The 23,839-nt window shown below is 41.8% G+C and overlaps 1 protein-coding gene across 5 annotated transcripts in view; it reads left to right on the forward strand.

Moving 5' to 3' along the window:
- LOC105894285 (synaptotagmin-2-like) overlaps window positions 1-23,839 on the forward strand; it is a 40,370-nt gene that overhangs the window by 11,326 nt on the left and 5,205 nt on the right. Inside the window, exons 2-10 of one of the 5 annotated variants that reach the window (XM_031566573.2) lie at window positions 2,598-2,640; window positions 8,976-9,081; window positions 15,825-16,036; window positions 16,610-16,767; window positions 20,761-20,901; window positions 21,440-21,607; window positions 22,207-22,374; window positions 22,791-22,908; window positions 23,569-23,702. In XM_031566573.2, the coding sequence (XP_031422433.1) occupies window positions 15,853-16,036; window positions 16,610-16,767; window positions 20,761-20,901; window positions 21,440-21,607; window positions 22,207-22,374; window positions 22,791-22,908; window positions 23,569-23,702 (1,071 nt within the window). In that variant the 5' untranslated portion in view covers window positions 2,598-2,640; window positions 8,976-9,081; window positions 15,825-15,852. Of the gene's footprint in view, window positions 1-2,597; window positions 2,641-6,009; window positions 6,237-8,975; window positions 9,082-15,824; window positions 16,037-16,609; window positions 16,768-20,760; window positions 20,902-21,439; window positions 21,608-22,206; window positions 22,375-22,790; window positions 22,909-23,568; window positions 23,703-23,839 lie in introns of those variants that run through there. The other 4 variants (XM_031566574.2, XM_031566572.2, XM_031566575.2 and 1 more) reach the window with 4 other exon arrangements.

Below are 23,839 nucleotides of genomic sequence, written 5' to 3' on the forward strand. Positions count from 1 at the left end.
AGTTCATACGCTGCTCGTTGCCAGTTGCCAGTCAACGAAAAATAAGACTGAAACCTAGTCAGCAGGTAGAGATGCATCTTTGTTGGCATAACTGAGCACATACAGTCCAATTGGAGCTGTAGATGAAGGACAGGTAAGGAGTAAGTGGTCTCAGTTCACTTACCTGCTGGGTGGAGATGGTTTGGACTCTATGGGGGGTGCCTGTGGGTCAATACATGGTGCTTAAATGTGTTGCCAGTCATCCACCCCCACTGTGTGACAACTTGACATCCAATTTGTAGTTCAGTTTTTGTCTTTGGTAAAAGCACTGAGACATGCAAAGCACTAAGAAGAGAGAGATAGAGAGAGAGAGATTGCTACATTTAGAGCCCATTTGATGTCATCAGGAAGTTGGTTCCAGCTGTTTCACCATTTTTAGTTCTGACAGAAGGTATTACCAACAGATTTTTCTCCAGCGGTCTGAGAGGTCTAGCAGTGAAGCTGTTTGATAGTCTTTTTAGGAATGCCAGTGAAATCATGTTTTGACATAAAGCCTCTAACTGTGGTTGTTTTTTTTAGAAGGTAAGAAGCTGATTTAGTTACTGGCTGCTATCACATGGTTGTTAAAACTGAGATCGTAATCAATTTAAACACCAATGTTTTTTACAATGTCTTTCATTTTCAGTCCTTTTGTGTCAAGAGTACTATTCTGAAGTCTCTCCTCATTTTTCCTGAATAAGACTATTTCAGTTTTGTCCTTATTCAGCTGAAGGAAACTTTGAGACATTTAGCTGTTCATTTGATCAATTCATTGACACAGATATTCCAGGGGACCATAGTCATTAGGTGACATGACTAAGTAAAATTGTCTTTCAGCGGCATAGCTATGATAAGATATCTTATTGTCTTTAATGATTTGTCCATATGAAACATATAAAGGTTGAATAGTAAAGGCCCTATGTTCGACCCCTGGGGGACACCACAGGTCAATGATGTTGGTATAGTTTCCAGAGAGAGAGAGAGAGAGAGTGACAGAGAGAGAGAGAAAGGCAAAAACAGAAACCCATCAGACTTGAAAAATAAAACAGAAACCGGTTGATTAGAAAAGGTTATCCATCTATCTTGCCCAAGCAAAAGTCTCCATTGCAGTTTTTGTTGTTTACATCTGTCCATGGTAATCCACAGTATACTTTCCTGGGCCAATCTTTCTATTACCATTTTCTTAGAGTTGCACCCCTTTACTGCTTTTTTTAGTTTGCAATGTGCCATGAACCTCCTGGCTAATGGGACCAAAGGGAGACAAATGTTGAACATTTAAGCTGAGAAAGGTGATCCAATATTAACAATTTAAAGAGGAGCAAACGGGCTATTCTCTGTGATTGCCTATTTGTTCCATCACCTTCCTTTTATGTTTGTTTCTCTCTCTGTTCAGGAGTGCCAGCAAAGAAGCTTATTTCATTAGATAGCATTTAGTCTGAGTCAACCATTCTACACACTTGTATATATGTCTATACAGCTGTCTGTGTACATGTGTGTGTGCGTGCGTGTGTGTGTGTGTGTGTGTGAATGTGTTTATACATCTGTGTTTGTGTATACCAGGTTGTTTGCCTCTCTCCTTGAACAGGCTGATGCTGACATATTGACAGTTGATTAGATTCTGTGATAGAGCACATGAGGAATGGTGGTAAAATATTGACTGTTTGTTGCAGAGCCTGCAAATGTCAGAATAGCAAAACATCCCAGTTTGTGCTATTTGTGAAGTTACTATCAGTCACTATCTCTCCGTCACCACATAGATTCAAAGTATTCCCTTCTTTGCAGCACATACACTCTCATTTCAGTATGAAATACCTATTATGTAAGTATGTTATGACAAAGGAGGATTTCCATTTCTGTCAAATAAATACACATAGAGCTGTGTTTAGCGTATCTGAAATTTGCAACTACTGTCAAAACGCTTTGAGCAATCTGAGTCGTGACAGTGCAAGTACTGTACTCAGTACTGAAGACATCTTAGCGCAAGGAAGAGAGGTCCCTGTAGACTGGAACCTTCTTGAACAGGTTATATTGCCAGGATTTATTATTTAAATGTACTGTAAGTCGAGTCTTCATCCTAGTTGTTTTCTATCTGTTTGAGAGATATTCTTACCATGACTCACAAAGGCCTTAATATTCCATGCACAAGGAGCCTATGCATAGCAAGGGGATTGACTTAATTGGAATGAGGAAGTTGTTGGAATTAAAATTAAGTGGCTATTCAATATAGCTGTGAGCAAATTCGGTTCTTATTCATCGGATCATGCAATAATCAAGATCTTGGTCTTGTGACAATAATACACATTTCAACATACTGATCTTGAACATCTATTTATTATACAAGTTATCCTCAGTAAAGTTATTCAAACCTGATTTGACAGCATTGTTCTTTGCTCTGTGCACAGCATTGACAGTGGCCAGATTGTTGCAGAACTCATACTATCAAGCTCTTAGATTGCTTTGATGTTGTCTTCTAAAACCATTTAGACCCCCTGCTGTGATATTGTGATTGTTATAAATATGATGTGTCATAAAAAGTCAATGTACTGCCGGCCATTAATGGTTTTACCTTTTTTTTTCAGATTTCACTGTGATTATCCAACAACCAGGGATCCAATTTACATTGTGAGTATTTGGCAGGCCATGGTTCTGCTTTCCACCATCATGTTGAATTTGTCCTGACACGTTATAAATGCACATACTTATCTGCATCCATGACTGATAATGGAAAGGCTCGATTTGTTATGTCATTATGCTCTTGCGGAGCTGCAGCAAAGATCATTTTTATTACTGTAGACAATGAATTTATGCCAACATGGGTTGTTCAAAGCGTTTTCTAGGTTTGTGCCAGCCGTGATCATCTTGTCTGTGTTGACAAATTAAAAGGGTGTTCTACGTCCCCGACCACATATAAAAGTGAGGAGTGGTGCTTCTCTCTATGGTTATCAAGCCAGTCCCCACAGTACACCTATTCTTTCCATTCATATTTCATTCAGTATGTGGGTTGTAGGCATGATGAGTAACTGTTTATCTCTGGCATGATTTACACACTACATTGCTCAGTAGTGTGCTGTTGTAGTGTATTAGACGTTGCTTTTATTCCATACCAAGTTAATCTTATTATTTTCATGTCGAGGTTGGGGAGATGGATGTAAAGTTTTTATATAAGGCATAAAACCTACTAACGCAAATCATCATCGGAGCTGCAATTGTGGCACTCCTCACACAGTTTTCTAAAATATGTAAACCATTCGCAGCGCATATAAATTCTCCTTGACATCATGTGGTACATTATACAAGAGCAAGATTCCCTGCTGGCATTGCAGACGCTGGCACAGCCCCATTATTTATTAGGAAGTATCTTTCTGTGTACGAGTCTGATTAATTAGAGTCATTTCAGTGATGGATAGTCGGCTTCACACCAGATCAGGTTAATAAAGCTGAGAAGAAATATGTGCCATGGAGGAATTTTCTTCTCCATGCTTTACGATGTTAGATGGGTTAAAGTTTCTCTCCATCGTGGAGATCGAGGAGAGAGGCCGTCATAGTGAACATGCTTTGATGGACTGAGAGCTTTGCCCTGCTAGCACATATAATGGAGTGTGCTGCTGGAGTGACCGGGAAAGGTGTGAGCCACCTAACAGTGGCCTTTCTCTCCCAGAAATATATGTTGTCCTATGTATATCAAATATGTCCAACACAGTATATGGTCTTGTATAGAGAGGATAGAGAAGAGGGGAAAAGGATGTCCATTCACTTTTGTCCATTTTCCTTTAATCCCCATCTGATCTGGGTGCACTAAGGGTGCATATTGGCAGCTGCTGATACTGATGTTGTTGTTGTTGATGATGATGATGAAGAAGAAGAAGAATATGATGATGATGATAGTGATGATGATGATAATTAGCATTATGATAAGCATGGTGTTGTTGATGATAGTGATGCTTGGAGGGAAGGCAATGGTGGCTAATAAGCTTTGAATCTCAAGAGCAATAAGGAGTTTGTAATACCCCTAGCTGCCCTCAGTATGAACACATGCTTGTTGTAGCAGAAATGGTGGCTGTGAGCTCCATCTCAAACGTCTCGCTTCATAAGTTCTCGCGCTCAGCTGGGGTTGCCCATGTGTGCCACAAATCCAGCAGCGGTCAATAAACCTTAGTCACTATGAAGTCGCACTAGACCGAGCATGTAGGACTGTTTGTCATTTTAACAACAGAAATAAGACACTGAAGACAGATGGTTTTAGACTTCCTCCAGTTTTCGTTTGCAGGCACAATACAGCAGAGCCCATGAATTTGCCATAGAAAAAAACATAGAAATTTGAGTCAAAAAACAGTCACACATTACGTAACACCTTAAAATATCAAGATGGAAAGCAGTTTATTTCCACTGAAGCAGTGAAGGGAGCAAATATGGGTCGTCCCTTAGCAGTTTTCCCTACTTGAACGTGGCATTTAATTATTGAGTGATTTCTCCACATTGCAGAGACAGTGGCTCCACAGTCAGTGTCGTGTTCTATAACGGCTCACATCATTTTTAGTCAATCTCTAAGAAAATCTTTCAACATGCAGCGTATGATCAAAGGATCTGTGCAAACAGCTGTCCGAACGTCTCACAGCCCTTATCATTTAGCGCAGAGGTCATTTGGAGAAAAAAAGCCATCTCATTCTCCTTCTTGTATGCTTGTAACAGCCAAGCCACTTATTGATTTCATTTTCAAGTGCTCATTGCAAGCTGTTCAGAAAGCCACCCCTCTTAAGGCAAGGATGATCATTTTTCATGACACGGTGCGAGCCTGAAGGCCTGGACGCCCCACCCTCCCCCTCACACTCCCCCCAGTATGGAGCTCTGTTAAAGTGATGAAATTGTAGTAACAAATGCAAATCCTCATTGTTTGATGTGAGCAGTATGTCTACGATTCATCTTTCATCAGCAGTGATGGGGTGTGTAGTTATTTAGTCTCACGCACGGAAATATGGTGTGCCATGTGGAGATTAGATCACACAAAGCATCTGAATTCAGGTCAGTCACACTTGGGCTGAATTGTAAAAAGGGAATATAACGACATTCTCCAACATTAGACCGCTGCAGCAGTGGATGAGTATTAGATTAAAATTGCTTTAAAAGATAACAGCCACATTAGCCAAAAGGAAGAGGAAACTGCGAGCCAGTGTGAGGTGAATAATAATTGGCCCGGTCTGTTATTTATGTAACGCAGTCATGCTCGTGTCTTCAAACATGGGAAGAATCCCTGTGAGCGCTCTCTTGCTCTCTCTCCATTTCCATCTCTCTCTCCCTCTCTCCCTCTCTCTCTCTCTTTCCCTCTCCTCCTTACACACTGCTGCACTGCCTCTTCTGCTGCAGTGAGTTCCCAGCCACTCCCCTCCCCCTTTCCATTTTTTCCCCCCGTCCGACTCGGTCTCTCCCGCCCGACTCTCTCTCTCTATCCGGCTCTCCTCCCCACAATCTGTCCTCAGAAATCCTCTCTCTCTCTCTTTCTCTCTCTCTCTCTCTCTCTCTCTCCATCTCTCTCTCTCTCTTTCCCTTTGCAGCCCTCAGTTTGTGAGGTTATTCCACTCAAGTATTTCCCTGCTATATCACTGGTCTGGATATTGGACATTACTGAGTAGAAACAGACTGGTGGTTACTGATCGTAGCTTGAGCTGGTTTTAAATATTGATCCATGTAAATTACCCCTCTGTGGTGGACCATTTCGGAACACGGCATTCTAAGCCGTGTGAGCAGCATCACCAATAAGAGCCTGCGAGTAAGCAACTGGGGGTGAGAGATTGAGTGGAGGAGGAAAAAGGCTGATGAGAGAGTGGAAGAGAAAGAATGGGGGGAGAGAAAGGGAGAGGGAGAGAGCAGGGGAGGACCCGTGAAAGGGAAATAAAGCAGGCAGAGGGAAAGGAAAAGAAGAGAAGGGAGGGGAGGGGAATGAAAGGATGGGTGGGAGAGTGGGGGAGGAGGAGAGCGTGCGAGTGTTGGAGCGTGTGTGTGTGTGTGCGTGCATGTGTGTGTGTGTGTGTGAGTGAGTCTATGGGAGAGGGAGTCCTGCTGCAGTAGAGAGAAGTGAGAAGAGGAGGACTGCAGTTGCTCTGGCTGATGGGAGAGCAGTCAGAAGACGCCGAGCTCAAACACTAAACCCCCCCTAAGTGCCTTCTCTATGGTGGATGGGCCATCCCGAGGAAGAGGATAATATCAAGGAAAAAATCACTGTGGTAAGGATGGAAACCATGCTGCAGATGCTTTTCTTTGCTAGTCAGCACAGTGCAAACTGAAAAGGCTTTCTCAAAACCCAGGGGATACTGTGTCTAGAGAAATGACATAAGGGTCTGGTTTTAGCAGTAGTAAAAGACTGGGACAACTGTGCACTGCTCAGAGTGGTAAGATTGATTATTCTTCTCCATTTGATGATATCCATGCATACAGGACAGATTATTTCATATGGTCCTAATGTAGGCTTGTTCGTTCTGGTATGTTTCATGCAATTGCCGTCTAAAAGCATCAAGCTTGAACTGGTTCGCATGATAATACAAATCTAATTTTAACGCAAAGATTCCTTGGAAGTGCCACTGTTTACTTCGTCCGCCTGGTTCCCCTCTGAAGCTGCAGCCTGTGCTCGCTCTCGTACCTGTCTCACCTGTCATACAGTGGCGTTAGCGGCTTTGCATTCCGTGCGTGTGGCGCAGGCCTGACTTTAACAGGAGGGTAGTTTGTCTGTCTTCACTTGGGTGCCTTTTTCCTGGAGAGCATCCAGCGTGCAGGCCGCTGACAGCTGGTCAGTTCACCCACAGGGTGATAAGTACCAACAAGCCCAGAGCTGTGAGCTCGAGTGAGAAAATGGCCAGTGGAAATCAGCACCTCTTCCCTAAGAGTCAACCCAGCGTAGTTAGTGAGAAATGTTTCATTACGTTTGTGTGTGTGTGTGTGTGTGTGTGTGTGTGTGTGTGTGTGTGTGTGTGTGTGTGTGTGTGTGTGTGTGTGTGTGTGTGTGTGTGTGTGTGTGTGTGTGTGTGTGTGTGTGTGTGTGTTTTCAGTAATAGTTTTTTGGGTGGCTTTTATCTGAGACATGACGAAACTCCTGTGCAAGAGTACAAGTGCAGTTTGAGGCCATGTCAGATCATCTCATTTTTAATAGACAGATGAGAGACTGCCTTGTGAAGTGTGCTACTGCCCAAGTTTATTTCAGTACGGCGCAAATTAATTAACAGAGCTGTTAATATTAATGACTTCATCACCGTACGTGTCAGAAAATAACAGATGATCTGTCTCCATTCAGAAAAGAATAATTTACAGGTTTGCTAATGGATACTAGCCCAGTCTGTTCTGGCAGAAATATGGCTCTGGGAAACCTTTGATTCATGCATGGATGAACATCAGGGTATGCCAAGTAACGACCCAGACCGGAAGATGGCCTTTAAATAGTCCAAACGGGGGGGGGGGGGGGGGGGGGGGGGTTCGCATACAAAGGATTGAGGATAAGGTGGACTAGTGATGTGAAACAACCTATTCTTAAAATAAATCTTAGAAAAGCCTTAGGCAAGTCCTGTGTGGAAATAGGAATGTCAAATCTATAATGTTTGTAACACTGCCTTTGTCATAATTTGTATTAGGAGCCAATCTTGTCCTCTCTGTCCAGCATGAATTTCCATCTCTAAAAAAAAAACCCATTAGTATCTTGTGGATTGAAGAGTCAATTGAAAATACCACCCAATGTAATATACTTAGATACTGACAGGAAAGGAGCAGCATGGCCCCCCATTATGTGGTGCGTACATTTTAACCTCTACATTGGGAGACATCAGATGAACACATCCGGACAGAAACCAACTCTGTAGATGAGCCAGATTACTCATTAGGCGTTTGTGAGCTCACTCTGAAAGAAACTTTCATCATAGACTGGACAATATGATGCAGACGGCGTACTAATTTCTAAAGCTATGACTCAGAGAAAATAAATACCCAATGCGTTCCAAAGGCAGAGCTGGCCTTGGTACGTGTGTCACATGCTGAGGTGAACAGTGGAGTCCAACTTTGGGGACATAAACATACTAAACACGAGGGGACATCTTTCTCGTAGTGCACACGAAACCAGCTTGCATATGGGGAATATTTTTTCTTTTGCCGTCTAAAGCAACTCCAAGAGGCCTCGAACATCGGAGAGGAATTGTTTATTTTCATTACATCAGTCGGCTATAGATATTTCTGCACGAGAGGGCTCTGCCTGTTTAAGTAATGTGCTGAATAGTAACTGTAGCCATTGCAGCCCTTGAAGGCAGGAACAACCCTGTGCTGCTCTAATGCACACCAACGGCCAATCAATCTCACTGTCATATTCACAGCACCCCCTCACAACAAATCCCAGAGCAATTGAAGACTAACGGGGCATGTGTGTTTTGTATCACATGATTTAAAATCAAGTATACATGTATGTGGCTGTGCATTCAAGACTGCCCTGTCAGTGATTTTAATGAGACTTTCTCATTTAAGATGTTGCTCTCCTGCAGGGATTGATGGAAATAAAAGGCATACATATCCAAGGGCTGTCTACCATGCAAACTAATCTAATCTGCAACACCGAAATCAATGACTGATCGACCCTCCAAATTTCATGGAAAGCAGCGCAGCATTTTGATGTTGGTACAAACTAATTTATCATTAATATATGTTGTTTCCATCAAAACCCTACCTTGACATCCAGCGATTGTGAGGAGACTTGTGAGGAGAATGTCGTATGGAAATGCTTTCAGATTTGCAAATGTCCTTATTATTTCCTTCCACCTTTTTGTTTTGATTATAGATGAAAAGATTTAAAGTGCCATGCCTTTTGATTGGCAGAGGCATTAGCAAACATCTTACACTTCACAGATTATGGTTCAAAGGTGTCTTCTAGTTCTTGCTCTATATTTGTCCAAAGCAATATCCGCAAAAGCTGTCATTTCTTTTCTACTGACCAGGGCTGGACCGGAACAAGACAATTGGCCCCTGCATTTTTGGCCCAGACGACCAACCACAATAGGTCACACCACCCACCAGTGCACCATCCTTGCAGTCCCCTTAAATGTGCGTACCTTCAAGATGAGTAGTAAGTGCTGTGGACAAGTGGACCAGTGTGCTCAGCCACCTTTGACTGACTCCGTGGTGATCAGAGATGGGCGTGGAGTGTACAATCTTCATACTCAAGTAGAAGTAGAAGTATTTGTCAAAGAAAAAGCTTTTCTAGAATTAAAAGTATAATTTCTAATTATTTCATGACATTTAAAGGGGACCTAATCTGCTCATTTTCAATGTTCATAATATTATTTTTGTGGTATACTAGAACAGATTTGCATTATTTAAATACTCCAAAACCACATTATTCATCACATACTGTACATCTCTGTCTGAAAAGCTCTGTTAGAGCTCTTGTGTCTTTCAGCCACCCTCCCGATGAGCCTAGTGTGCTCTGGTGTGAGATTGCATCATCTTGCAACAAGGGAAAAGGTCTGGAATTCCAAGGAGGCATTTCAGGCAGCTAAGAAAAGTGGTTTCTGTGGGAGAGAGTTACTCCCTCTGGCGTGTACTTTGGGCTTTGTAACTTTACAGGCACAAAAAGCTTTATAACACCCGCCTGTGCGAAACAGCTACTTAGAATTCCTCAGCACCTCTTCAGCCTCAGCCTGAACCAGGAGAAGGTTCCAGTGCTGTAGATTAGAAGATATCCTGCCTTATTCCAGTACCAAAGTGGTCTTCTCCATCTGTAATCAATCACTATAGCCTTAACATCCCACATCATGAAGTACCTGGAGAGACTGGTTTTGTCTTATCTCAGACCTTATGTGATCAAGGGTGGAGTGGAGGATGCCATTATGTGCCTGCCTCAGCAAGCCCACTCTCACCTGGACAAAGCTGACAGCACTTCTGTCATGTCCTTTTATTTCTCAAGTGCCTTTAACACAACCCTGCCTTTACCGCTGTTACTGAAGCTCTAAAAAATTTAGGTAGACACATTCACAGCCTCCTGGATTATTGACTACCTGACAGACAGACAACAGTTTGTGAAACTGAGGGGATGTGTGTCTGAGCAGGTGGTTAGCAGCACAGCAGCACTCACCTGCCCTCTTCACCCTGTATACCTACTTCCAATACAACTCGGAGTGCTGTCATCTCCAGAAACTGACTTGCTGGGTGTGTCAGTGTTGGACAAGAGACTGAGTATAGGGAACTGGTGGACCACTTTGTGGCATGGTGTGGGATCTCCTCTTAAATGTGGCAAAGGAGATGGTTTTGGATTTTAGCAGGACGAAGCTGAACACCATTTCCATCCTTGGAGAATAGGTAGAGGTCCTGGGTGTTTACCTTGACAACAGACTGGCCTGGAAGGGAAGAACAGAGCAGACTCTTTTTGAGGAAGATTAGGTCCTTCAATGTGTGCAGCAAAATGTTGCTTCTCTTTTTACCAGTCTGTTGTTGCAATTGTTGTGCTGTTGTTCAATTTTCTTTGCAGCCATCTGTTGGGGCAGCAGCATCAGAACCAGTGACACTAAGAAACTGAAGAAGCTGATAAAGAAGGCTGGCTCTGTGCTGCGGACCCCTAGAGCCCCTAGAGGAGGTTGTTAAGAGAAGGATGTTGCACAAACTACCCAACATAATGGACAATACTTCACATGCCCTGCACAACCTACTGATCAAACAGCAGTGTGTTTTCAGTTGGAGGCTCTTTCAGCTGTAATAGGGACCGCTGTAATATATATATATTATAGGCCTATGAGATTTATGTGAATTGCGGCTGCAACACTGCAATTTCCCTTTGGGGATCTATCTATCTATCTATCTTGATGGAGAAAGCAGCTTTTCACTATGGGGGAGGGTGTTGTAGGCCTTGAATCTCCCCTGCCTTCTGATCAAAATACATTAGGTTCCTTAAATGCATTGGAAGTTTATGTGAATTTGAACTTTCAGATCCAAATAGTTGGTATGCCTTAATCTGAGGCCTTCTCCTTATAATTCTGTGACTGTATGGAATGTGCTTATAGTCAATAGGTTTCTGATTTTTAATACAACGTTCAGCATTTTACTCTCGTGAAATCCTCCTTTGGTCCACTAAGAAAATCTGTTTCTCCACAAACAACCAGGGCGTTCTCCATGAATTTGTGAACAATACTAAAACAAGCTGTGCTTATAACCCCTTCACTACTCTTAGCTATCTCCATTGCTGCAGAAGTAATGCTCATTTGGCTGGCCTCTCCCAGCTTTAAATGAAGATTGGTCACTATCTCTTCCCCTGATTGATTAATCCGCCTCAGACAAAGGAGGGAGGAGGAAATGGTGCATATATCACGGTGGGCGTCACATTCAAATAGGAGCAACGCCCAGCCTTGCTAATGGCGCTCTCTGATAACAGCTGTGTCACAATCCAATTCCAAGAGTGCTTATTGTGTTTCCCCAAAGAGAAGCATACAACTGTGGCTTTTTACGCTGATCTATAGTGGCTGTACCAATTCCTGAGAGATTTTAGGCCATAAGCCCAAATCAATGACGGGGAGCTGTCGCTGCAGTTATTGCCTCCTCATTGGTTGTCTTGAGATGACACTTCTATTAGAATAGGCTTTCTGGGCCTACAGTGTTGTATGTATTTCCAGGGATAATCAAGCCTGTGCCAACCAATCAGTCAAACTTAAATGAGTTGTCATCTCAGTTAATAAACAGTAATGCATTAAACAGTATCAATATGTTTTAAACTCTGGTGTATTCCAAGGGGACTGAAATCTAATCTAACCTGATAGGAACATCCACTGGCTATATTAATGATTTGAAATGAGATCTCTGCCATATTGCACTGTTTTTTTCCAGATGAAACTAGTTTCAGTTAGGGCATTTAAATGCTGAAGTGCAGTCTTGCTAAATCTGGCCGTTGAGAAATTTCTGTGATCATTTTTTTCGTCTTATTTTTCATTTCATCCTGTCGTTTGATTTAACATGTGCATCCAGCTTGACTTCTGAGGGGTCGAATCATAATTTGCCTCACTGAAGCAGATATATTTCTGCTGCAGTGTTTGTAAGACCTACACGACCCTCCTGCCTTTGTTTACCCCCTCCATGTTGCCATGAATGCACTTTAGCCAAATTGAATCATCACTGTGAATGGAGTGCCCTCCAGGTGTAGCCATACCAAGCCACATTCAGGCTCGATTGCATCTGGAGTAAGGTGATTTACTAAATCTCCACTTGGAGTCAGATCTAACCCTTGAGTAAACCTCTAATGTTTGCCATTTTGTTGTAAAGCTGCCCTCGTGTTTTATCTGTGTGTGTGCTTAAGACTGCTGTCTTTTTGCACTCTGAATTGTCAATACAATCTAAAGTCTTACGAAAGCTGTTGCAGGCTTGTAAGAAGACACACATTTGGTTTGGAATTCTCCTTACCTGGTTTTCCCAATTTTGTGTAATAGCTTATCAACAGCATTTACAACAGTCTAGGCAAATGCAATACTGCATCCGTTAGGCAATTGGTTTCCCCCCTGTGGAAATCGGAGATACTCAGAGGAATAAGATCTTTGTCTTGGGACTCACTCTGTACCTTGTAAGGCTGTCATGATGTAGTGTAGAGCAGAGTCAAATTAATCTACAAAGTGCTTCCATTGTCAGCCATGTCATAGTCAGGTTGTCTTTGGCTCCAAGGTTATCATTCGCTCCTGCCTGAGGAAGGTTATATTTGCCTGGTTTGTTTGGGGGGTTGGCTTCTGGCTTCTGTGTTGAGTTTACCAAGACCCAACCAAGATTTGTGGCACGATTACATTGACAAAGATACAGTCAAACCAACCAAAATGCAGACATTGTTATGTAGAGCTCTAAATGTCAAACGATTTGTCATAAACTGAACAGCCAACACCGTGCATGTACTCCTTCTTTGGCACAACTGAAGTCAATATCTTATATGGAAGGGTTTAGTTTTTCTCTTGTACTGCATTTCTCATGTGATGGACCTGCAAAAATGTCAGTGCAATGCATGATCTATGTGTATGACTGTATTGTACACAAGCTAGTAGAGTCAGCACATGTGGTTGCAAAGGTAGCAGAATTTGGCAGCATTTTCGCATCCATGTCAAGGATGGATAAAAAAACAGAGATGATACTCTATGTGGGTATTAGAGTGTTTGTGTGCAGGAAGGGATGTAGCCGTGTCAGCAGTACATTACGAAGGTAGAGCAGAGGTCAGGCCATGGTTTCCATAATAATTTGATGTCGTGAAGCGATGGTACTGCAGTGACTTATGGGGTGATCGTGTTTCACTGTGGGTGACAAGAATGAAATGTGAAACCAATGCTGATACACCTGTGTGTTTGCCACACAAGAAAACATCAAATATGTAAGCAATGAAATGAAACACTACTGCTGACAATGATGATGATTTGCTAGTGAATGAGTACATTTTGCTTGAATAAGTTATGCTATGGCAGCATAGCATTAGTCAGTCAGGGAATGGGACAAGTTGGTAATTAAAGTAATTACTGGTTTTAATTAAACCAAATTATAGGTCCCTGGATTCATAATAAGCCTTTGGTGACAGGCAAAAGCCAAGGAAAGCCTTACATGTTATGTTTCTGGCTTTATTTTTATCATGACAGTTTGCTCAATGAAATGAATCGTATAGATCCAAGTGTAGATATTATAACACCAGAGTAATCATAGGCTTGGCGCAAACACTGCTGTAACTGTTTATAAGCTCTATGATTTATCCAAAAAAAGGCGATGCTGCCAAAGCCGTGCCTTGTCAGAACATCAGAAGTCAGAATATTTCACTTCATGTTCATTTAAATGCAAAATGTGTCACCAAACTGATAAACCGAATGCCCGATGAAGCTTTCCTTCGTGAAATGGGGCCAATGCATTCATATGTAAAATCAACTAATCCTCCTCCTTCACACACACACACATATATATACATACACACAAACACTGTCAGGTTTATTGAAAATAGGGCAGCACAATCTATCAGGCATTAATATGAGTCTGTAAAAAAACCTTGTAATTTCTCATTTACCAACCCACAGAGACTTTCCTTCCAGCTGTGATGTGGAACTGGAGGCTATTTATTTGAACAGAAGGGGGACATGCCCCACTCCTTAATGAGCTATTGTCAGCGTACCTGTGTTATAATAGAACAGTTGGCCAGGATTGAGCTATTGTCAGCGTACCTGTGTTATAATAGAACAGTTGGCCAGGATTGAGCTATTGTCAGCGTACCTGTGTTATAATAAAACAGTTGGCCAGGATTGCTCAGTTGTCCCATGGTTAGGAGGGGGACCACCTGAACAGGAAATAAACAAATTAGTCTTTTGGCACGTTAATATTTGTTTGGATGAGCAATAGTGTCTCTGTAGATTTCAGTATGCCCTAAAATGATCTGATCCTTTTTTAATGAGTACTATTGTGTTTAGGTTGGATTCAGAGATTTTGAGATTTCAGTCAGTGGTATTATTGTTGGCCTGTGGTGCCATTGTCTTCTATTGATTAAGAAAGTCTGAGTCATGCTGCTAACCCATTCCTTTATTGCATTCGTGTTATTTTGTTTTTCTGTGATAGTTAGATCAGGGTAGTTCAGCTCAGGACCCAAGCAGAGGTTTGATGAAACCATTAAGCCAGTTATTGATTGCTTGCCAACGCTGTTTTCTCAATCACCCACTTGTCTCAGTTTACCTTCAGGGAGTGAGTCCCCTTGTGACTTCCTGCTTGGTGAAAAACTAAACCGGGAACTGTCAGCAAGCCGTCAGCGGCACTGCCATTAAGCATATTATTGGGATGAAAATAGGTTTCTTGCTGTGGTTTGTGGAGGTCATGCTGAGAGGTTGAAACTTGGATTTTGGTTCTCCTCTTTGGCCTGTGGGCCATGATGAGTCACTCAGTGTGGCCTTCAGATTAACATCACAGGACGCTTGACTGCTTTAATTTCATTTCATGAGCCATTGTTTTACTCACGTAAGACATGCCAAAGAGCACAGATGCACCAAATACTCGGTGTAAGTAACTGTAAAAATGTATCCAAGATATCTCTGAAATATTCTTTTAAGATAATAAAACATGTGTTATAGAACTGCATAATATTATATGACGTCTACAAACTTACTGGCAGCATCTGTCTTCCTACGATAGTTGTCAGCATCACTGAATTATTCAAGCTCTAGACCGACAAGATATTAATCACTGGAGCAGAGAATTGACACTTGGAAAATATGGCATCCATTTTGTTTGCCCATATGACTGTCATTTCAGTGGAATCATAGGGGAAAGTGTCCTCTCATTATATTAGTCATCCCTCCTTATCACAGTCCTTCCAACTCATTTACATACATTAAAGGCACTCTCCAGTTTTAAATGAAGTTAAGATTTTGAGCTCTTTAGTGCTGTGTAAAGCTTCCCTGCAGGGCCACACATTTCTTCATTTATACAGTTATTCAACTAAGCATGACACCCTTCATATGCAATGATGTGAGATTTAGCTGCCTTGTCTCCTTCATTTTACCAACCATGCTATCAATGGCTGTATTTTGTGTATTACAATGCCAGACTAGCTTTACTGAAAACACTACATGATTGATCAGGACACATTTTCTATGGGATGAAATCAAGAAGTGAACATGGCTGGGATGGACCTGTAGTATCACCATGCACCTCTCCAGGTGGTCCTCTTTATCAGTGGGATACAGCAATACCAACTACACCTCTTCTCAAGCCATGAAATAAGCATACCAATGCAAGTGCAAAAACAGACCACGCATTCTTAATATGTCGGTCCATATACATAATGGGGCTGTATTCTGTTTCTATAGGAACTGAGTTAGAATCTGACCACTGAAGATGAAGTTCAACTTGCTGAAGAACAAGCCAGAGGCCATGGTGGGCTCAGAGCCGACGGGTGCCATGACAGTGGCCCCGGGCTTAGGGAGCTCCACGCCAGCCGATGTCAACTCCACAGATGTCAACAAAGCCATGTTCGGTGATATCAAGAACAAGTTTCTCAATGAGATGACAAAAATTCCACGTGAGTGAGATGCATTTTTATTTGTCTTTAATGGTATTTGTAATGATTTAAAAAATATATATAATGTCATGTTCCTTTTTCCTCACGGTGAGCTCATAACACCTTTAGATCCAAATACACGTATGGGCGGTTATAATTAAAATGTCCGAGAGCAATGGCAATGACTGGTTTCCCAGCAACAGTCTGGCATTCAAATTAAATAATTCTGTATTGATCCATTGTTGATTGAAAAGTAAAGACCTTAGGCTGCTAATGGCTATTGTGAAATCCAATTTGTAGTAAACCTAATTATCATGTAAGAGCAGTATGGCTCCCATAACTTAGTTGTGAGATTTTCACTCTTGTGGGTGTGTTTGTCTGTATATATGTGAGTGTGTGTGTGTATGTGTATGTGTATGTGTGTGTGTATGTGTATGTGTATGTGTATGTGTATGTGTATGTGTATGTATTTGTATGTGCGCGTGTCTGTGTCTGTGTCTGTCTGTGTCTGTGTCTGTGTCTGTGTCTGTGTCTGTGTCTGTGTCTGTGTCTGTGTCTGTGTTGTGTGTTGACTGTTTTCTTTCTCCATCACAGTGCCCACCTGGGCCATCGCGGCCATTGCCATCGTCGTCGTACTCCTCAGCGTCTCGTGCTGCTTCTGCATCGTCAAGAAGTGCTGCTGCAAGAAGAAGAAAAACAAGAAGGGCAAGAAGGGGAAGGGTGAACTGGGCATGAAGAACATGAAAGGCGAGGTATGGCCACTCGCTCCAGACACACACACCAGGACTTTCATGCAGATGAACATGTTACCTGCAGAGACCTACCCTGGCCATTCAACAACATTTCGGCCTATAAGAGATCAGTTCTGTGTTAAGTGTTTAAAAACTGAAAGCACAAAAAGTGCTATAGGCCAATCTCAGGAATACACATACAAATGTGTTTATCGCAAATATGACAGACTTGGATTAAATCTAATAGACTGTTAAAATTATTGTTGACTATAGTTACACAAGACTATTAAAGAGTATCATACATTATGTCATAGCTGAGATATCTTAGGAACTTCTGTGCTTTCATTTCATCTGTGCTGTTTCTGTAATTTGTATTTCAGTGCATCTTTTTGGTGGTATTTATTTATTGTGCTTTCGGGAACAAGTGAGAAATGACACCCTTCTCTGCTGTGGAGCCTCGATTGGAAATGAGTGCTAGAACAGCAATTTCCACACACACACACACACACACACACACACACACACACACACACACACACACACACACACACACACCTATATATTTATATATATAAAGACTGACTCAACACACTGAACTCTCCAAGATAATGACATAGTAACCTTTTTTAATTTTTACAAAAAATGAGATATTTTCCTACCAACCCCCATCACATTTGCAACTGTGAACTTTTAAGCTTTCGCTGCCTCGCCGCAGAGGCTAATGAGTAGTAATGTATCCGTGACTGGCGTGTAGCTATGCGCTGGATTCGTGTGGTGTCATTTCTCACCCTGGCCCCGCTGTGTACCTGACTGTATCTGCTTCTGTTCTTCTGATCTCCCTGATCTTTTGGTTGTCTGCTGTGAGTTCAATATCTTCCTCTTCTCTTCTGCTCTACTTTCCTTCCATCCTTCCTGCTTTTTTGTCTTTGTGTGTGCGCCGTGTATCTTGACTGTGGGGGACTTCTCTATCCAACGGTAGGTTTGAACGGCTCACAGCGCCCCTCTCTGGCTGCTTGATGTAAGCGCAGACCAAGGGAGGGGTGCTAGGCTGGAGGGGAGTGGGCGGGTGGTTGGGGGATGGGTGGTTTGTGGGTGGTTGGGTTGGTTGGTTGTGATGGCGGATGGGAATGAGTGCTATGGCCATCTCCTCTTATCTTGCAAGCTTTAGATGCTGGGGGTGCTTGACTAGCTAAGGGCGGGTATTGAGCTGCTTCGCATCCCACTGTTATGCCTTGCCACAAAGAATTGCCATGCCTTGAGAACCCCCAGAGTGTTCTAGAACTGTGGGTTTACCGAAGACTGAGAACCAATTACATCTTGAGAGACTGGAAATGCATAATGTATGGTTTTATGATCTTGATAACCCATCTAGTAGTTGATAGTTTGAATGATGTGCACAAATGCAACACACCAGTATTCACTAACATGCATGTTTAAAGGGTGTGGTTGGTTATTTGTCAATTACAAAATCTTTACTTAGGAGAAACAAAATCCAGCTAGCATTTTGTCATTATATGGCATCCATATTATAAAAATGTGATTTGTTAGCCTCTGAAAAAAGTATTGATGAGTTTACTAGGTGAAGCTATTAACATTCTTGACAAGTACCAACACATGCCCTTTAAGTAGGTACCAGTGAATGACCACAACCTGACTTGAGAGTAACTTTCCTTAATGACCCATTTGAGTGTGAAGAGGATTTAGCAGATGTGTCCCATTTCAGTTGTCGAGGCAGGCCGCAGAAAAATTGGTGGGGTGGAAAATTTACATTCCAAGCCAATTAGATGATTTTTCTTTCGAGGGTATGCCATTTAATTTCTGTACTCGGGCTCCAATGTCTGCATATTTTAGAGTGCAATTTTGTTATCTGCCACACTGACAAGACTGCCCATGGGCCTAACACAGACATTTTGCTACATCATCATTGATTTGCGTGCAGTGCATCCATGAGACTGCGCCTCTTGCTGAAAAGCTCATAGATGCTCGCTCCAGTCAGAACGTTTTTCTGGAAATTTCTTTTGGACTTTCTTTTGGCGCTGGTGTCACCAGTGTCCTGGGTATACAGGGCAACTGGAAACAGTTTGACACCTGAACACGGACAGTCTTGTTAATGGTGTAGCAACTTAAGAACGAGAAAGTATTCTCAAATTTACTGGCAAATACTCACACTACAGCCAAACCCTTGGCATTCATTTACAGATTAAATTTTCACCACCCCTTTCTTTGCACACAAATTGATCTGAAGTAGCCATTACGAAGGCTAACGTCTCCCTTACCATTCTCATTTTCCCCCACTGCAATAATGAATGGTTTGACCTCCTCAAATAGCATGAAGTCTTATGAATGTTTTATGCAATTCACATTTTCAGAGGAATGCCAAACTCCTTAGGTTTGGTACTGCATTCCATTCAAATAATGCATTACTTGTGTGATAGTTCATGTTAGGCCTCATGCTGGTTTAGTGTAGAACAATGTCATTATACCACTTTGAGATTGCACTGATTTTTTTGCATTTTGTGGCTTGGCATGCACGGATATTAAAATGTAATATGTTTTTGTCAGTGTGTGTGTGTGTGTGTGTGTGTGTGTGTGTGTGTATGTGTGTGTGTGTGTGTATGTGTGTGTGAGAGAGTGCATGTGTTCATAGATATATTTTTGTTGTTCTGTTGTCCTTGTGTTCTTTATACAGTGCTGGTTTCAACAACATCAGTGATCAGTTTATGGAAGGTGGCACCAAGGCCATAGTGAGACAAGCTATATTTTTAGAATATATCTTACATATTCTACTTTTTACATTCAGTACATAATTTATATTAATATACTTAGATTTACAGTATACTCAGCATGCAACCAAATGTAGAACTATGAGTATATACTGAAGAATATACTGATAATATACTGAAGTATTAGTAGATAGTTAAGACTATACTCTATTTAGTTTATTAACTGAAGGAGTTGTCCAGTTCTTTTTCAGTTCAGATGTAGTTTCTGTGTCCCATGCAACATGTGATGCATATTTTAGTTTTTTTGTTGATGTTGTTGTTTGTTGTGTTGTTGTTGTTGTTGTTGTTGTTGTTTTCCAGGATGGTGGGCAGGCAATCATCACGTTCAACTAATCTGATTTTCTATTTGCTTTTACTTTTTTCCATTTATATCAGTTTACTGTTTTATACTGATAATGGCATCAGCCACCAAAACACCATCTCAGTCAGTCTAGTAACCGTTGATATATTTTGGTACTAATACTGATTTCCTTATCATTTTTAATCAAAATATTGGTCACAAAAATTGCCATGATTAGGTCCTAATTACATGGCTGAGAGGAGTCAGCAACTGCATGTCAACAGTGATAATTAGTACAAGATAATTTATTGTAATTAGGTGATTTCTGCAGACCGTTTGCATATAATTTAGAATGTAATTTAATACAATATGGTATAACGGTATAATTAGATATTGTATTGACTGCATACACACATGTTTATGTCTGTATCAGAACCAGAACTCAATGTGTCATTAGTAGATGTGTACACTGTAGTAGCAGATTAGTTGATCCAGTGCTCATGCAATCGGAATGCATTTTATTCTCGTACCATTTTTGTTTTTGTTTGGTGTTCACCAAAACTATTTTATGAAAGGCAAGAAAATACTCTTAACAACCCAAGATACACTCCTATGAATTGTTGGTGAAATAAAAGAGATAGGAGAAGTAATGAAGTTAAGTGCACGGTTTAGTGCTTAGTCACCACTGTGTTCCACTGAGAATGCAGAGTCACCAAAAATGGTGTCATGATAGGACAAAAGGTGAAATCAAGTCATGTTGCAAACAAGGTCATTGCTGAACATACGTACATGTTAAAATGTGGGTGCTAAGGTAAGTTCTAGGTTAGGAGCACCAGTCCCAGGTAGGTACTGTGGACCGTGTAGGCATGTTTAGACTGAAACTGGAAAGCAATGTTCTTCTAAAAGACCACTAACCTATAGTTCCTCTCCCTCCCTATTGACTTTCAACAGAAAATTCAGGATGATGATGACGACGATGATGACGTTCCCGAAAAAGGGATGAGTGGAGAGGAGAAAGAAGAGGAACCAAAAGAGAAAGAGAAGCTAGGAAAGCTGCAATTCTCCCTGGACTATGACTTCCAAGAAAACAAGGTTTGTCATGCAGTGGGCTGACAAGAAAACACACAGACTGTGCTATTCTGTTACATAAAATATTTCCAAAGGTTTATTAGGACGTGGTGTTTGATGGGGGTTTGTTGGACTGTGCGGATTATTTCCTGAGAGTGCCTCGCTTCCACAGGCCACATTATGTAGCCATTAACCGAAGTGTGCAGTATATTGCTGGGGAGAGCTGTGACTCTAATGTCTCCTGACAGCAGCTCTACCCCATGATGTTTTTCGGTGACTTTTCCCATTTTGAGAACGGTGGACCATTGCCAAATCACTGCTTAAAGGCTGCTCTCCGCTAGCCCCTTTACCCTGGATGAGCAGAGAGGGGAAGTGACAGCAATAAACAACAGGAAATGGAATAGGATAGCAATGGGAAGCAGTAGACAGTATCTAACGCTGTAGATGCACATTTTTTTCATGGCTCTGGCATCAGTTCGGTGTCGTTTTCTCTGCGCTCTGGGTAATCACATTGTACACTTTTGTTTCGTCCTATAATGGGTTCTTCTCGTCTGTCTCACAGCTCTCTGTTGGTATCCTGCAAGCAGCAGACCTGATCTCCATGGATAGTGGTGGAACCTCCGATCCCTACGTTAAGGTTTTCGTCCTCCCAGACAAGAAGCATAAGTTTGACACCAAGGTCCATAAGAAAACGCTTAACCCAACTTTCAACGAGACCTTCGCCTTCAAGGTAAAACCCAGTTTCCCACATAGGCCTACCATTTCATGAGCAGTGAATGTTCCATTTAACTTTCCCTCCATTATTAAGGCATTGAACATAATGTGTAGTTTGAGAAATCAGGGTTTCCCTCATGCTGATGATGTATATGGATGAGGTTGGCACTGTAGTTGAGCCTTTCCCATCATATGGTGCAACCCTGTGGTCAGCCAACCAAGCTTTCAATAGACCCTACACGTATTAGTATTGCACACCATCCCTTTCGCCATATCGGTGTTGAATATGAATTTAGCAAACCCACCTCTGGAACTACTGGGTATGCGAAATCCAGGCCAAGGTGAAATTTCTGTTTCCTATACTTTAACCACTGAACTGTGTTGCACTCGATAAATTCCATATCATGATCATGACCTGATCTTGAGGAAAGGTGTTCACAGGAATTTTCGAAGAGGGATCAAATTGAAGTCCTTCAGACACTCTCTCCCTTTGAGCATTATCAGGACAATGAGGTCTTACAGGATTTGGAGGGGGTGGAAGACTGCACACACTGACAGAGCAACTTACATTTATGCTTTGCTGATAACGCTGAAATGATTCTTCCCTTATGTTAGATCCCCTTCCAAGAAATGGGTGGAAAGACCATAGTTATGGTGGTGTATGACTTTGACCGCTTCTCCAAACACGACATCATTGGGGAAATCAGGATCCCCACGAACAGCCTGGATCTGGCTCAGCCCATTGAGCAATGGAGGGAGCTGGACAGTGCCGAGAGGGAAGAGGTAAACACATGAATTCTACGTTCAAAAGGGTCTACATACCAAACATTATTTTTGTCTCGGAATAAGAAATAATATATTAGCTGGAAGATCATTGCTTACCAAATGTGCAGATTAGCTGCAGCTACAGGAATTGTTTTAAGTAGAACTCCCATAAAGTAAATAACTGGAAGCTGCTGCTCTTCATAGGCTTAACTATTAAAACATATTAAAATAGCAAATATAGGAAAATAAGGCTATTATTTTACATATGCCACGCCATCACGTTTTTCCCCAACATTCCTCAGGGCGTTTCATTTCTTAAAGCTGTGTGTCTCTATATGCTATGAGTTTATTTAATATGAAGTGACTAAAGTGACTAATATGTGCATATATAAAATTTCTTTCTACACGGATTCTCCACCCACACAAAAACTCAGCCGGAGAAACTGGGTGACATCTGCGTTTCTCTCCGCTACGTGCCCACGGCCGGCAAACTCACTATCTGCATCCTGGAGGCTAAGAATCTCAAGAAAATGGACGTGGGAGGATTGTCAGGTAACCTACTTTTTGCCCCCTTCCTCGAAACGTGTATCAGCCGGAGAAAACGATACATCTACTTCACTCATACATTAACGTGTTTTTATATTATTATTATTTTTTTTTTTTCCAAAAAAGTAGCAATGTATAAATGTATGAGTCGAGTCTATTTTGTAAAAATTCTGCCGTGTTCCTTGAATATCCCCAGCGTTTCGTGTTGTGTGTGTCCGCTGCTGCATTGCACACGTCACTGCACCCCTTTGGTCTTGCCGTTACCCATGCAAAAATGATTGCACTCACGTGCTGACTCCGCAGTCACTCTCTCCCATCAATCGCAGCAGCAGCAGCGGTCCTCCCACGAACTAGGGTCGTGTGGGCGCCATCAGCTGGCAGTATAGAGAAATGGTACCACTGCAAACACTGAACAACGCTATAACAACAACAGCGGAAGCGGCACGGATAAAGGGTTGCCCCAATTAAAACGATGCTAACCATGCTAACGGCTGCCAAGTCAGGTTTGACGTCACATCAGCTAATACTGAGTATGTATAATTAAAAAACGAGGACGCGGGATATAAAAATATCCTGGGGATTTCCACTAACACAACAGCGAAGTTCTCTTTTAAAGGGCCATTTTCATTGGCAAGCACACTAAATCATGACTCTTCTTTTGTTCAGATCCCTATGTGAAGATTCACCTGCTCCAGAATGGAAAGAGACTGAAGAAGAAGAAGACGACGGTGAAAAAGAACACGCTGAATCCCTATTACAATGAGTCCTTCAGCTTTGAGATTCCACAGGACATGATGCCGGTAAAACTCAGCAGACCTACCATGAAACATTTATTTATTAGTGATGTTGTTTGGTGAATGGTGATGGTCTTATCACGTCTCTTTGTTATTTTGGTATTGCCCATCTGGATAAATTAAATGTAGCCTTGTTTTTCAAC

This window comes from Clupea harengus, chromosome 4 (genome assembly GCF_900700415.2).
Source record: "Clupea harengus chromosome 4, Ch_v2.0.2, whole genome shotgun sequence".
Taxonomy (NCBI): domain Eukaryota; kingdom Metazoa; phylum Chordata; class Actinopteri; order Clupeiformes; family Clupeidae; genus Clupea; species Clupea harengus.